The sequence below is a fragment of the Nannospalax galili genome, unplaced genomic scaffold (genome assembly GCF_000622305.1).
Source record: "Nannospalax galili isolate Female #2095 unplaced genomic scaffold, S.galili_v1.0 scaffold43, whole genome shotgun sequence".
In the NCBI taxonomy this organism is placed as follows: domain Eukaryota; kingdom Metazoa; phylum Chordata; class Mammalia; order Rodentia; family Spalacidae; genus Nannospalax; species Nannospalax galili.
Window position 1 is genome coordinate 4,981,076 of NW_008353342.1, and position 16,918 is coordinate 4,997,993.

General features: G+C 40.1%; 1 protein-coding gene across 5 annotated transcripts in view; it reads right to left on the reverse strand.

Moving 5' to 3' along the window:
• Positions 1–2,065: 2,065 nt before the first annotated feature.
• Epc1 (enhancer of polycomb homolog 1) overlaps positions 2,066–16,918 on the reverse strand; it is a 93,946-nt gene continuing 79,093 nt past the window's right edge. For 3 of the 5 annotated variants that reach the window (XM_017802586.2, XM_008850550.3, XM_029554769.1), the window contains exons 9-15: positions 16,761–16,909; positions 15,381–15,733; positions 8,311–8,429; positions 8,163–8,231; positions 6,632–6,773; positions 6,147–6,510; positions 2,066–3,434 (exon numbers count right to left, since the gene is read on the reverse strand). In XM_017802586.2, the coding sequence (XP_017658075.1) occupies positions 3,362–3,434; positions 6,147–6,510; positions 6,632–6,773; positions 8,163–8,231; positions 8,311–8,429; positions 15,381–15,733; positions 16,761–16,909 (1,269 nt within the window). In that variant the 3' untranslated portion in view covers positions 2,066–3,361. The remainder of the gene's footprint in view (positions 3,435–6,146; positions 6,511–6,631; positions 6,774–8,162; positions 8,232–8,310; positions 8,430–15,380; positions 15,734–16,760; positions 16,910–16,918) is intronic. The other 2 variants (XM_008850547.2, XM_008850546.2) reach the window with 1 other exon arrangement.

The window sequence follows — 16,918 nt, forward strand, 5'->3', positions numbered from 1 at the left end:
ACCACCACGCCCGGCTTATTCCCGTTATTTTTAGACCAAAAAAAAAAAAAAAAATTGTAAACTTGGAGTTTAGAAAAGTTTACACAATCCTTTAAGAATAAAACTTGAATCTAGGTAGAAGGTCACGATGTTTGGGATTTCTGTTCATGAAGTGGACTGGAGCACACCACTCGAGGGTGGTATCTTCCTGAGGTTCACCATGGGAAGGATTGTTACATAGGAAGCTGTGTATATGCTTATCCACAAAATGGTAGTGGACATATCCACAAAGTCGGTGGAGACTTTGGAAACTGTCAGCCAGTGTGTAACCTGGAGGGACTCTCACTGAAAGCATGGTGATAATCCTGACAGCTTCTTGTTTTTTTTTTATCTTTTTGAGACAGGGTCTCCCTGTAGCCCCAACTGGCCTCTAACTTGATATGTAGACCAGGCCTGGAACTCACAGAGATTTGCCTGCCTGTCTCCCAGGTGCTGGGATTAAAGGCATGGGTCGCCATGCTGGCTCCTGATAGCTCCTTAACGGGCTACTGTGGTGCTTGGATGAGATTATCTGCAAGGTTGGTTGCATCACGAATGCTTAGCAAGTGGGAGCTCTGAGACACACTTTCCCTAAGGCCTTCCTTCCTGTGTGACTTGCTGTTTTGTGTCAAATCCTTTATTTCAGGCTATGACACTGGTAGCAAAGTACATGGAAAATGGCTTAGGGCCCCCTCCAATCCAGTTTTGAAGAAATTTCCTTTTTAAAAAAATGTGTCTGCTACGTTTGTATTTTCCCTGGATTTCAAATGCTTCATGGACCAGGACTACTTACCTGTCAATCAGCAGCCCAGTGCAGTTTACTCCAGACTCCTTAACCAAGACTCATTTTCTTGTTCCCCAATGTACTTATAAATTTACCTGTGGGCATGCTTTGGGGGACTGTGACCTCAATACGTGGGATCCACTTCTGAAATGTTAGAACCCTAAGAGCAAGTTATTCTTGGGCATATTTAAATCAGCAGTTTACAGTTTAAATTTTTGGTCATACTGACTAGCTGGTAAAACTGAAAGAAAACTTCTGCATTCCCCTTAAAAAGTAAATGGGAACTGTCTCTCCATGTTACATGGCCACCTCTCTAGCATTAACTCATAACCGCTGCATTCAACTCTTAATACCCTACTCCCTTGGTTCCCTCACCCACACCCAGAACTTGCCTGTCTAGTTCTGACCTCCAGCTCAACCTCTTCCAACTCCACAGTTCCTGTCATCTCAACTCAGACACTTAAAAGTCTCTCAAACCACCAGACCCTCCTCCCAGTGCCAGCAACTGTGGTCACCTGCTCAAGCAAATTACGCAGAGGCTAAGTTTTGTCTATGTGTGTGTGGAGGCCAGAGGACATTAGGTGTCTTCCACCTTGCTTTGTCATCTCTTACTAGCCTGGAGCTTTCTGAGTAGGCTGGGCTGGCTGGCCAGTGAGCCCAGGGATCAGCCTGCCTACGCCTCTTCAGCCCTGGGACAAGCACATGTGACCACTGGGCTTTTACAGGGGTTCTGGGGAATCGACCTTCTGTCCTTTTGCTTGTATGGATCCCTTTGAAGTCATAGCTTCTTCCCTCTTACATCTTTATTCAGTAAGCTACTTTTACCAGGTCCCTCTAAAACCAGAAACAGACCAATTGTGTCAGTTTTCCCCATGTGGACCACTGTGGTCAGGGTCCGATCCTTCCTCTGCTTCCTCCTCAGTACCACACACTACTGCTCCCACCCTGGCTCCTACCATCTTGGGTCCCATCTCGGCAGGTGTCTGATCCAGGGCAGCCACTGTGCACCTTTCCCAGCCACCTTCCCTCCTTGCTTTTTTCGTCCTATTAGGTATCATGAGACATTTCAGAGCTTATTTACTGTCCTGCAATGAATCCCACTCTCTGAGGACAGGGATTTCTTCCACTGTTGGAGGCAGAGTACATTTAATAAATCATCATGGAAACTGTGAACCTGAAGTTCTCCCATCCCCCTTTACTGAAACCCAAGAAAGCCACACAAAAGCTCTTGGGTTTAAAATAAAAGCCAAAGACCACTGCGAGTTAGTTTGTCAACATGTAATGCCCTGGGTTTATTTTGTGAGAATTCTATCACAATTTTTCCAGGTGGGATTAAAAACCTTAGGGTAATGTATGCCATTGGACTGGGCATCAGACTTCGGTACTGACAAAGCATAGTAGTAGTCTGCTAAGTACCACTCTCTTCACAGAAGAGAGGTCAATGTTTCCAAAGGAAGGCACCCGATATCTGTGGTTCTGGCCTTGCAGCCTTCTGGAGAATCTTAAAAGGAAAAAAGCTGGCTGGCTGTTTTAGAAACTGGAATGAAGATACACGTACAGCAATTTCTGCGTTCTTCTCCCTTATATCCTTTCTGTAAGAACAAGTAAAGAATGAAGTCTTTTAAACAATTCAACAATAAAAAAGTACATTTTTTTTTTTTTTGTGCTAAAAAAAGGGCAAGACAACATAAACTCCAGTTTAAGGACTCCGTTTGCATACTTGATTGAACACTTTTTGGCGTGGAAGGGAATGGGACTACAGGGACTACTGGGCTGTTTGTAGAGCAGCAACGTAATGTGGGTGCTGTAAGTACCAGAGACTGCCCACAGCTGGCGGACAGGTGGGGACGGGCAGGTTCAAGAGACTTCATTTTTAGCTTGACACGTGTCCTAATGGTAGTAAAATGATCCCCATTTAACAGTACATTCCCCGTTTAAAAAAATTGATGCCTTTTTTTTTTTTTTTTTTAAATTCTGTATGTATGTCACCATTTTTTTTTTTTTCACATGATACACAGAAAATTCAAGGACCCAGAGGGGAACCAAGTTATGTTATACCATTTACAAAATACCAAGGAGTCCACAGCTACCTAACACATTTACTACAGCACAGGAACCAATGAGGGTACAGTGTACAAAACCTGTAAACACGGCACAATAAATAGATAGACAGCAGGTTCCGCACCATGCACATGATGTGATGACACCGGCTATACAATCTCACATCTCACACTCTTTGTTGCGGCTTATTCCCCCCTCCCCCCACCCCCAAGTGCAAAGCATCACAAATGAACATTTCTGTGTTCAAGTAACATATATACAAGGGGATTACAAATATGCAGTACTGTACAGATAATTGCTGTATTCTTAATTTACAGATGTTGATTTTTTCCTATTAACAGTAAGAAAAGAAAAGTTGAAGCATGAGAGATGCGCAGTGCTGCCGAGTCCCCACAGCTGCCACGGAAAGGCGTGTGCATTTCATCCTCCCTGCCTTCAAATGCTACCGATGCATAGCACCTAATCATGTCCCCAGATCGCAGTTCCACTCCCAGGAAGCTACGTCACCTCCATTGCTACTGTATTGTCCACTATGTTGTTCAACGCTGGCTTTTCAGATTCATGATTTTCCCTGTTAAAAGAAAGTTCAATCGGTTACGTAAATGTCATGTCTAAACTGACCTAATGAAGATGATCTTTCCATAAACTTTAATATCTGTTAACGACAGGAAGAAACAACGTATTTGTGACAAAGGAGCAAAGAGAGGAAGATGAGTTTTTATACATTGTGACAAAAACACAATCAGAATCAGGCTGGCACCAGTGGCAAGTTCCATGGTTAACCACATTACCAATAAAACTGCAGAGCACCAGCAACCCACATGCTAAAACACAATTTCTCAAGTTCTGCTGCCACAGTTTCCATTTCCTGCTGCGCTGAACTTTTCTTTAGAGTGAGCATGACACTGTGCATGTGTGTGAGTCAGAGAACACCTGCAGGAGTCAGTTCTCCCCTACCATGTGGGTACCAGGGATCCAACTCAGGTTGTCAGACCTGGTAGCAAGGGCTTTTACTCACTGAGCCACCTAGCCATCCCTGGACCTTCCTTTTATCATCATTACTGTTGCTGTTTTGGTATGTGTGGCGCATATACATGCTTGTGTGTGTCCATGTGCATATGCAGGTCAGAGGCAGATGTTGGGGATCTTTCTTCCGTCACTCTCCCCCTTTTTTCTGCGACGGTCTTTCACTCAACTTGGAGCTCATCGAGCTGGCTACATTGGCTGGCCACTGAGCTTGAGGGATCCGCCCCACCCCCAGTGCAGACTTATACGCATTCACCACCATGCCCAGCTTTTTAAAAAATATGGGTTCTGGGGATCTGAGCTCAGTTGCTCACGCTTGCACTGGCAAGACCTTACTGAATGAGCCATGTCTGCAATCCCTGAACGGTAAAACAAAACCTCCTTTATGTATTTATATGTGCCTGTGAGCACACCTGTGCAGTGTGGCAGGGCGAGGTCAGGCTTGCTAGCAGATGCTCTTGAGGCATCTCACCAGCCCAATCCTGAACCTTTCTTAAGAATTTAAAATGGGAACAAACAAGACTGACATTCACCCCAGGACTTTAAGTATGGGTCCTAATACATGTAGATGAGTGAGACAGATACGGAGTGAGTAATACAACACTAGGGTTCTAGTGGTAGCTTTGCAAAACAGTGACTAGTCTGGATCTGTTTCCTAATTTTTCTTTTTGACACAGGATCTCCCTATAGCCACAGCTAACCTGGAACTGGCTATGTAGTCCAGGCTGGCCTCCATCTCACAGAGATCTGCTTGCCTCTGCCTCCCCAGGTGGGATTAAAGATGTGCGCCACCATGCCTCTCTGTTTCCTCATCTTTTAAATAAATGGACAGGATATAAAAAGTCCCATATACGTACAATTCCATAGCAATAAGAGTCACGATGATGACGATAGTGATGAGAGAAATGAGGGAGGTGGAGGTTGGGGGCAGAGGGAAGGGGAAACTACAGTTGACTGACTAGCCACAATTAGATCAACAAACATGAACTGAGCAGGTAAGTGAAACAGGCAGGGAGGTGTGGGAAAGGCACCAGTGCTGCCACAAAACTCTGCTCTTCTGCCTGGACCACACTTGACTGAAGAAGTCTAAGTGGTGGTCTGACATTCAAGGTGTTCCACAGCTTGCCCCCATCATTCATTGTCTCCACTAAGGGAGTGTATGTCTGCAACTCTGCATTTCCATTTTGCCCACTTTACCTTCCTATAATGTCCTTTTTCTTTGTCCAACCAAATATCCGAGGCCGAATCCGATATTATTTTGTAGAATATACCCAGAATTCCCTTGGTATGAAAAGATTTCTTTGTACTGAAATTATAGCCACTGTCTATACAATGAATCTGACAACATACAGTGCTTTAAGATACTTATAGAATGATTTTCACTTATTATCTGCACTGTTTTAACATTAACTTTCATAGTTTAAGTTTATTTCTAGCTATTATGAAAAGTAATTATAGTTAATATTTATAGTGCAATAGAGTCTCAACAAAAACGCTAAACTGTTGAAATTCAAGAAGGTGAGTGAGCAAAGAAAATAATGGCTTGATAGAAAGTTGCCTGGTGGGACTGGAGAGATGGCTCAGCGGTTAGGTTAAGGGCACTGACTGCTCTTGCAGAGGACCCAGGTTCGATTCCCAGCACCCACATGGTGGCTGTGAACCATCCTTAACTCCAGTTCCAGGGGAATCCGAAGCTCTCTTCTGACCTCCGCGGCATTGCACAACACAGGTGCATTCACTTACATGCAGGCAATACACTCATACACATAAAATGAAAATAATAAATAAAATATTAAAAAAAAAAAAGAAAGTTGCCTGATGAGAATCTCTAAGTCTCTACGTTATTTACAGTATTAAGCACAGGTTCTGCGCTAGCAATGGGAGAGTTTATCAATTCTAGGCACACAGGAGGCTAGGGACAAAATCATGAACACATGAAACATTCCAAAGAGAACACCTTCCATGTAAAGGCAGAGGAAGCGTGAGACTGAATCTACTGACACACAAGGCCGCATGAGGAAGGCTCCGCCGTCTCCTATTAGTGAACTGGCTCATTCTCAACTGATACTGAATTCAATTAACGGCAAATTACAATAATCACCTGCTCAGTTCTTGAAAAAGTAAGGAAAGCATTCTTATCTATATATTTTTACTACACAGAAGGAAAGGAAGGAGGAGAGAACTTCGGGAAGGGCATGCCAGAAGATTGGCATCTTACTCTTTAAACATTGTAAGCTTAAAATAACTATCCACTCACCTTGGAACTGAATCTACAGAGGGTGACGAGGGGACCTTGGAAACTTGACAGTTTGCTGCGGCAGCCAGCTTTAAGGCAGATGACGGAACAGCGCTTAAAGTCCTAGGTATATGCCGTGCATTTATGGGGGTGATAGAGTTTACAGTGGGAACTGACGAAGGAACAGTTAATCGAATGCTGTTCCCAAACAGAACCTGAGCTGTCGCAGAACTGGCAGCAGGTACTTGGTGACTCAGTGCACTGTGGGAACTTGAAGTCTGTGTAATATTTGAAGGTGGTAACAAAGTTGAACCTGCTGTCGATGGACTCGTATGTACAAGTGCTGTTGGTGTAGTACTGCCAAGGTGTAAGCCCTTATATACTCCTGGAGAGAAAAAGAAAGAGCACCTAAACAATGTGCACTTTGTATATCACAACATATACCCCCACACATGCACATGGTTCTATGTCAATGTAGCCGCAACAGTGCAAAAGGCTCTTCTCACCTGAGGCTGGAAGGACACCGTTCACCCCAATCCCAAGCACCGGATCGTCCTTCATCTTGAATCCCATCAGCTGTTCTGATGTCATCAAAGCAGAAGCAGCGAATTGTGCACTAGCAGAATCCAAAGTCTTAGAAACAAAACCCTGAAAGGAAAACACAGAAGAAATATAATCAGTGTAACAGCTTCAAACCAATATTAAAGTTACACAGGTACACTAAAATCAGCCTAAATAGCAGTAAAAACTGGCAAGCAACTGAAATCCCTCCCACTACCTTCACAGACATAAATTTGAAGATTAAAGTGTAACTGTCTAATATCTAGGTTATGAATTTTCATTTTCAATTGTGATAACACAGAACATGCACAAGTCAATTACTAAAATAAGTCCTTTGGTATAGAATGCAAAGACAGCGAAGTATTCTAGCAAACAAGGCTGGAAATACATTTTACATTTCAGTGATCTGCAAATACACAAAATGACCACATAAGCTTCTTTCATCTAACCTATACATACATGCATGTGCATGTATACGCGCATACACACACACACACACACACACACACACAGCCAACACATACAAGGCACCTTTGGGGCAAGACAGCTATCCCTTCAAAAAAAAAAATGGAGGCAATAGAACATGACATAATGTTTTTTTTTGTCTTTTTGAGACAGGGTCTCCCTGTAGCCCCAGCTGTCCTAGAACTCACTATTAAGACCAGGCTGGCCTTGAACTCACAGAGATCCTCCTGCTTCTGCCTCCTGAGTGCTGGTATTAAAGGTGTGCACCACCATGCCTGGCTATGACATAGTAATTTAACCTAAACATTTTCATCTAACCTATACATACACGCATGTGTACACACACACACACACACACACACACACACACACACACACACGACAAACACATACGAAGCACCTTTGGGACAAGACAACTATCCCTTCAAAAAATGGAGGCAATAAAACATGACATAATAATTTAACCTAAACATTGAGAGGCAACTTGAATTTTCATAAATGAATTTTCCCCTTTAAGATGTTTCTGAGTGGGTTGGAGAGATGGCTCAGCAGTTTTAAGCACTGTCTGCTCTTGCAGAGGACCTGAGTTCAAATTCCAGGAACCCACATGCCAGCTAGTAACAGTCCTTAACTCCAGTTCCAGGGGCTCCAAACACCCTCTTCTGATCTCTGTGGGCATTGCACAACATGGGTGCACTTACATACATGCAGGCAATACACTCATACACATAAAATAAAAATAAATATAAAAAAAGATGCTTCTTAGAAGACTCAAATCTCAGCCTTTAAGCCCAAAATATACCTACACAGCAAATATCTTCCCATGCTTTAAGAGCAACCTGCTTTAATAGTAAAAGAGGTTGTTTAGGTGTGGTTTTGAAATGGATGAGGGCTGACACTAAGGACAACATGTCACAGACTACAGGTCAGACTGAAGCAGCTCTAAGCTAACCTATGCTTTGTACTATACTCTGTAAAATAGGCAGCAGAGGTAACAGCCTCCATACTCACCTGTAATCTTCTTTCTAAACCCTGTATATTCAGGCGAAAGCCACTTTTCTGCTGGTTAGATGCAAGGCTCTATGACAACAGTTGGTAATTAGAGATGAACTCTGGTGGGAACAATGAGGGATAATCATAAGACACACAAGTCCCTCACCTGTGGTGTGGTGGTGGAGGAATTACTATTTGCTTGCTGCTGCTGAATTTGTGCAAGCTGCTGTTTCTGCATTAGTGCCAGTTGCTGTTGGTGCTGCTGGTATTGTTCGGCTGTAAATGCTGAACATAAAACAAGGAAACCATTCACAAAAACATGCAGATATGCATCATCTATACTTATAACACTAAAACAAATCCAGCATTAGAAAAAAAGATTTTTGTGCAAAATTAAGGCATTTGAAAAGACTCGTGACCCTACTACGATCACTTCCAAATGAAAAGCTGAGTAACTTTTCTTTTTGCTACCACAGTTAACAAGAATGGCTTGAATTTAAAGAAAAAGAAAACTAATCTTCCTGAATTAAACATAGGAAACCATTATTTTTCTAAAGCTGCAACATTTGTGCTGGACAGTATAGAAATGTAAAATCAGCTTTTTAAAATCCATAGACTTGGAAGTCCATTTTGCATCAAGCTTGAAAAGAAATCTGGTAATAACCATCTGGTTTCTATTTTACCCAGATTACCTTGCCAAGGCATCTAGACAATTCCTAAGAGCTCTATGCATAAATACTAATTTCTACATAGTTTCTCATTTTAATTACTATGAAGATTTCCTCTATATGAAAGGTTAAGTTTGATGGTTTATTACCTTTTTTTTTTTTTTTTTTTAAAAAAGAACTTATCTTTTAAGTTTAACAGGAAGAAAAGAGGTTCAAATACTTAGGTTAATGAATTTTCCCCACGCAATTAACCCACCTGGACAAAATCCAGTCAATAAGAACGGAGTTATGCTGATCTATGTACAGAATGATGTCTGAGGAAAGACACCGTGTTATGCTACTTATGTTTGTCTATGGAGAGCTCAGTTCTAAAAAAAACAAACAAAAAAATGTTCATTTATTACCCCCAAAAAGTGTGTGCAGTTTTTTAAAAGGAAACCTGTTTCTTTTCTCTTCTTTTGCCAATTAAAAAAAGGAAAAAAGAAAAAGAAAATAAAAAAAAAAGGCAAAGCACATAAAATCACAATACATCTGACTCTGAAGGCTTCCTTTAGAAACCTTTCATGTTTGAGTAAGAATTATTTTAAGTAAAAAAGGTTATCATTCATCCCTGGGTACCAGGGGATCTATAAATTATGCAAATTTCCTCCATTTAAAGTTTGTTGTTTTCAAAACACTGTCACCTAATTTGTTGCTGCTTAGCTGTTAGGAATTGAACGAGACTATCTATCCCCTCATGGAGGTTTTCTAATCTTTGCTAATTTAAGAGTCTTTCACTATCTCCCAGGATACCCTTTCTGTCTGGTAAACTAAAACATGTTAGGCAACAATCCTATAATGTTTGAGTGGATCAGTAAGCTTTGTAAGTTATTAGTGCCTACACACAAGCTCTTGTGCTTCTGCTGAACTATGTACTATGTCCCTAGTCTACCTGGGCAAAAAGTAAGCTGTTGGAAAATTTCTACTCCTGATTTTCTTACTTGGTGTGTATGCTACAGATCTATTTAATTAGTATTTAATTTGTGGAGAATTTTTCCTACTATATTTGTAATCTACAGTTTAAATCTAAGGGAAGACTTTATGATATTAGGATGTTCCCTAAATACTGACATAAAAGTCACACATGCATTGCCATGGAATAGAAATGAGTTGCATTGAAACCATGAAGGCCTACAAAAATTAATGTTGCCCTGAAAAATGTTCATAATTAACATATTTTTTTCCTTCAAAAATCCCTAGAAGCAATCAGTTAAACCTTAAGATCCTTAATTAGGTATTTTAAACAATGTTTTGGAGAGTCACACACTTTAACTTCATAAAAGAAAATGTGTTGTCTCAGTTTTGACTTTTTCAGTAGGGAATATTCAGTATTAAAAAAAAAGGTACATTTTTGGTAGGTCAGGTCATTATATACTTAGAAAAGCAGCAATTTAGTATTCATTGAAGATCTGTCCACAAAACTCCATTTATATCAACAAAAACACACAAATATAAATGCTTATATATATAAATATAAAAGCCCAATAAATATATATATAAAAAGCTTCATGAATATAAATGTAAAAGCTTAAACAATAATGCTTCTTCCCTTCAAAGTTTGTGTATCTTTGAGAGTATGTTTCAATTAAAAATTGTGGTAATTAATTTGAAATTAATTTTGAATAATTTCCAAATATTTTGGAAATACTTAACACCATAATTCAAGTCTCCGAGGGTATTTCAATCTCACTCCTTAACACTTACTAGCTCCTTCTAACACAGATGTGAAAGTAAAAGTACAAAACTTCACTGATTAATCACTTAACATTTTAGATCACTAAAACGATCTATTTCAATGGCCTATTTCTTAAGCTATTGCTGTACTATCTATAAAGTCTAGTTATAAAATTTTGCCTGTGCATTTCAGACAAATGACCTGTAACAGAGCAACAAATATGCAGGTAGTGAAAGTTATAAAAACCTATCATAAGCAGCCCAGTATCCCTGCAAGTGCATTTAACCTGTGACTCAGCATTTTCGTTTAACTGAGAAAGTTAAACTAGGTGATCAAAGTTCTTTCTTAGCTATAAGGTGCCCAGATTCCCTCTCAGAAATAAAATTCCAATCCAAAAGGATGTGGATCAAACCATTACCTACCAAGTAAAGTAGCAAATGTGGGTAATTACAATGGAAATAGATTTTGTTATTTTTAATCAGAGTTCAGAGAGGCATTTAAGGTCACTGTCCCATTATTAACTCCACTGCCTAACCAAATGCTACACCGGAAAGTATGAATATTTCTATGAATGAACTGAGAGATGAAAGCAGAAAGGTTTTAGCTGTGCACCTCCCCAGATGAGGTGACTGCCTACCTCCTGTAACCTCACACTAGAGTTGGAGATACCCCAGATCACAGACATGCAAAAATGGAAGGAAAAAAAAAAAGAAAAAAATCACCACTACCACTACATTTGTGATATTTTAAATTTCAAACAGAGTTTTCTTTAAAAAAGATTTCATATTTACAAGAAATGATTTAAAAAAAAAATCTTAGCTATTCACCACTATCAATCAAGTGCTTTAAAAGTCCTCACATGCAGTCAAGTGTGGACCAAGATTAGAAGCTGAGGAAGGAGGCAAGACACGAACTAAAGTCTTTAAAGGGCATATGATGCTGGAGAGTGTGCATTCTCAACATGTCTTCATGAATGAAATGCAAAGCAAGTTAAATCTAAGGAGGCTGCTTTAGGTTCAATATATGGATAAGCTTTCTAATCAAGGTCCTCAAATTTAGAGAAACTTGACCCTCAGAGATAGTGAGGCAGATGCTAGAAACTGCCTTGGATTTAGTATCCTCTAACCAATCAATTCTTTGGGGTAGGACCTGAGTGAGTGGCCAACTTTAAGAACCAGGTAAGTGCATGGTGCTCCACTAAGGTCCAGACACAGTCCTGTAGCTGGAATAGACCAACTGAAATCCCCAAAGTGGGTGAGATGGGGAGACCCATGCTCAGCAGGAAATAAGCCATTTAAAATGGAGTCCAGATTACTGAAAGGTATACTTCATTAAAAACAAATAAAAAGCCCCAAAACTATTTAAAGAAAACCCCCGCAATTAGGTATTTCTTGAGCAGTACATACGTAGAACATTATTTTAACATAAGAAAAAGGCAACTTCAATGTGAAAACAAGTTTGCTGTAATTCATTTGATGGCAAGCAAGCTATGCCCAGACCTGAGCGCGCCTGGCTGAGGATGACGTGAACATGGGATTTCTTGTGGCCCACAGTGCTCTGGCTGCGACTGTCCTTGCACAATCTACACCACTGTAGAAATCGCAGTGCACTTTACTACAGGTGCCATGAGGTAATTCCACTTTCCAGTGAAAAAATTCTGAATTTGGAAGCCTTTGAATAAAGATTAAAGTCCTGCAGATTTACAAATGTAACACAATATTCAGTTGCACAAGTCTAGAGTTATTTTTCACAGATTAAAACTTGGTTACAAAGTTGCACTAAGTAAGTTAAACACACTAATTCTAGCCACAGCTCTTCTATTTGCTTATGGACATTAAGTTTTACAGATGGCCTGAGCTTCGAAAAAGAACTTACAATGGTGGTGAAATTTCACTGGGAATTAGACACATCACTGTGTTTTAAAAGTTTTAATCTTTCTGAATCATACACATTCTCTCTCTCTCTCTTTCTCACTCCCCCCCCCCCCCGCCCCGTGTCTGTGAAGGTCAGAGGACAACTTTCGGAGGCTGGTTCTCTCTTCTACTATGTGGGTCTTGGGGACAGGACAGATTGTCAGGAACCTGGAACACAGGTTGTCAGGCTTGGTAGTGGCAAGCACTTTTAACCACTGAGCCATCTTGCTGGCCTCTGTAAGAGTCTTTTTTTGATCATGATAAAGACACTAATTCTGTAATTTGATAGCCCTCCAATCTCCAATGTATACAAATGGATACTTAATCACTAACATACACTAAATTTGCAAAAGCGTTATTCTAGATTTAAAAAATTGGAAAATGATTTGCAAACTATCCAAATCACATATTAATAATCATTAAAGAGAAACAATTTATTCCTAAGTACTAAACCCCAGAAATTCTAAATACCCTTTCCCCTTACTGATCAGTCAACCTATCTCTGCACAGAAGGCAGGGGACAAAGCAGCCAACGACTGCTAACACCTGACACCCTCTGTGGTTACAAAGCCCTGCAAAATGGCCAAGACAGGGAAGCAGGCACAAGAGTCTGACCAGTGGAAATAAGATATAAAACTTGGCACTCTTCACTGAAATGAATGGACTCCTGGTGTCTTAATTTAGAATTTCATGTTTAAAATGAGTAAGATTTCCCACATTATTTAGAAAAGGGAGCCAGCCCAGGGGTACTCTCTTCTGTCCCTTGTAAGTGTCAATTTCAATTCTCTGGTTATCAGTAATCAAATAATCAAAAAGTGGTTAAGTTGTGAGCCACTAGTTTAAGCAGCATAGACCTATGTCAAGTGACTCCTATCTGACAGCAAGTCAGCATGGTTAAAATAAGCCTGAACATGCTTCTGGAAGAGTATCCGGTAGGAAACTTTCCTCTTTCCATCATCTTAGTACAGCCAGTGCTGCCTCTGGCACCAACCAAACCAGGATTTTTTTGGTTTAAACACCAGATGAAGAAATATGGCTTATATCTGGAGGTCATGGAGCACAAAATTTATTTTTAAGTGAGATCTTGACCCATAAATGAAGCAGTAATCCAATTAGGGACTCTGCAAGGTGACAGAGAAAAGAACTCCCAGGCTAGGCTCTCTGGAGAAAGCATTCTTTCAGGGGAAGTGTGTTTAGCTGTCTGTGTAACCTACAGAGAGCTAGACTTTCTTTTCTGTCTCCACGGCTGTGAGCTGAACTCACTATGTTAAATGCACACATTACATGACAGGAACTTACAGAGCACCAAGAAGGAAGCTCTAGATCTCTAGAAAATTCACAAATGTTAAAGAATACAATGTCTGTTGGGCATTTATTATCTCAGGATATAAGAAAATAATATAGCATTAAAAACCCCACTGTTTAAAAAAAGTGATTAAGAACAAAAATTACAAGGCTATTAAAGATTTTGTACAGTTAACTTTTGCTAATGTTTCTTTCAATGTTTAGCAAACAAACCAGGAAACTTTAAACTGATCTTGACATGCCAATGTTTAAGTAGTACAGCAAACTCATCTACATAAAGTGATCTTAACAGAATGTGGAGGGTAGTTGTGCTGTTCAACCTCTACCTTAGGGGGTGGAGATGGGGTGGACTGATGGCACATGACTATTTTCTCCAAAAAGTTTCAAAATAATTTTATACAGCTTAAAACTATCTCAGGGGAAACTATTATGAGGAAACTACTCTTAAGTTTAGACATTTAAAATCTCAACACACTATCTTCCAATCTTCATACTGAAAAGGTCTTCATTTTGATTTTTAAGACCGTACAGCAGGGAAAAACTGGTTTATGGTGATATAATCACTAAAATTAGTGGAATTACAAATACTCTGTTAAAAGCCCCAGAAACAGCAGATTTTCTAAAAGTCTGCCATTTCTAAAGTTCGGTCATTTTCCTTATGATCTGGAATATTTGCATTTCATAGAATTACTTTTTTTGTAGCCAACAATTAAGTTAATTTATGGAATGTTTTCTGAAGGTCTTTAAAAATAATAGGACATTTTCATACTTAGGAAGCACTTTAATTGTAACCTTATTAGGTGATTAAGGAAACAGTCCTTTAAAACAATCTGTATTAAGATTATCTTAAAAGATCTTTAGCAACATAATTAAAATTAAAATTTTTTTAAAACATTCGTGTGTGTCCACGTGTGTGCACACAACAAGCCACAGTATATGTGGGAGGTCTGAAGATGATCTATGGGAGTTGGTTCTCTTCTTCCACTGTATGGGGTCCTGGGGATCAAACTCAGGCTGGCAGGCTTGGCAGCAAGCACCTTTACCTGCTGAGCCATCTCACCAGCTTAGCAACAAAATTTTAACAGTCAATTTCTATAATTTATACAATTCAAATACTATAGACTCACATTATTTAAGACAGAAAGCTAAGAGCATTGTAATACTTTCTGTATTTTAGTCATATTCCCAATGTAGCAAAATGAAGTTGGTATTAGCTAAAAATATTTCCAAAATACTAAAATTCAGTTTCTTTCTGAATTATTTTGTCAGCATGTAATTATGCCCAACTACCGGTCTCTAAATTTATGTAGACCAGATTAAGGGTTCAAGCACAAAACACAACAACTTAAGTGTCCATTTTATTTTTCTTATTACTTGAAAATTAAGTTTATGAATCTCTTGGTTCATGGACTGCTTCCAGGAAACAAATCAAACATGAAATACAAAGTAACAAACCACCTCTTTGCGGCTGTGTTCAAATGAAGATACATATACACACACTCATACAGCAACAACATTATTGAACAGAATTCAAAGAAGTCTTGCCTACATCTAACTATGAATGTAACAGACACATAGTCAAAAGGGTGGACAGGCCCAACCCTGGCAGGGAAATGCGCGCCACAGATGAACGTACCGCAGTGTGCTGAGCGGCTGCTGCTCTTGCTCTGCGTGGAGGTACTGCAGGTCTGGGTCCCGGGCTGCGCTGCTCCTGCTCGGTTTATACTCCTATGTAATTTTCTACCGGAGAGTTCATCACTGTCACTGTCATGTAGGGATGGTGTCCGAGGCCTAAAGTGCCGCCATCTACATGATTTGATGTCCACTAGTATCTGACTGAGGTCTTTAGAGAAAGATCTGTCCGAGGTATTTGTTTCTGAGGTATTGGCAAACTGATTGACTGGAGAATGTTGTGGTAAGGAGAGTGTGTCCGAATCCAGATGGCGAAACATGCTGTCATAGTCTGAATGTGCTCTGTCCAGCAAGACCCTATGTGAGGAGACATGAATGTGAACTTAAGACAGCTAGCCAATGATTACAAAAATGATTTTTCCTTTCTTCCTCTAAGGCCCTCAAAGCTGAATAAAGGTATACCAATTATTTAACAGCTGTAATGTTGATTAAAGATTTAGCTCCTTTACACTGTATGTACACACATGTACAGCATGACCATGAAAATTAGAAGACATCCTGTGAGAGTCTGTTCTCTCCTCATGTGAGGAGGGTCCCGGGGATCGAATGCAGGGTGTCAGGCTTGGCAGCAAGCACCTTTACCCACTGAGCCATCTCACTGACTCTGGCTGTTTTACATTCAAATCTCAATGTCTAATAATTTCTTTTCAAAATTTAACCCCCACCCCCCAAAAAAAACTTTATGCTGTCTAATTCCTCTCCTCCTCTCACATGTATGAAGGCATTCTATTTTAGAAGGAAGAACAACTGGATCCCGATCAACTGAAGCATCAAGATTAGGTCATGCACATTGAAAAGTTAAGCAGCCCATTTTATTATTTAATGTAACACTTCTTCATGTATTCAATTCTTTCCCCCAGAATTCAACAACTTTCTTGTAGGGTGTAAGCACACACTTGTCTTTAGCGTTCGTCTTTTCTGAGAATTCTGTGACAAGTTAGCTGAGGTTTTTAATGAATCCTGGGGAGAAAAGAAAATCCACTGGGATCTACTGGAATCATGCACTAGGAAAGAAGCGAGCAGAATGTCAACAATTCAGTTAAGAACAAACAGGAACCACTTGGCTGCTATGAAGCGTGCCTCAATTTACAAACTTAATTTTCCTAATGTCTAAAAATATGCTAATGAAGCCGGGCATGGTGGTGCATGTCTTCAATCCCAGCACTCGGGAGACAGAGGCAGGTGGATCTCTGTGAGTTCAAGGCCAGCCTGGTCTACATAGTGAGTTCTAGGACAGCTGGGGCTACAGGGAGACCCTGTCTCAAAGCGACCAAAAAAAAAAAAAAAAAAAAAAAGCCAATGAAAGGAAAACGGAATACATTACCTTCCACCACGCCCAACCCTTCTTCGTGCAAATCCGATACACCTTTGGGGTACAGTGAGAGCAGTTAAGCAGTATCTGTATCGCACATCCCCTAATCCTCCATCTTTAGGACTAGTCCAAGGCCAGTTACCAGTTTGGTCTAAGTGAGGCTTTAAAAA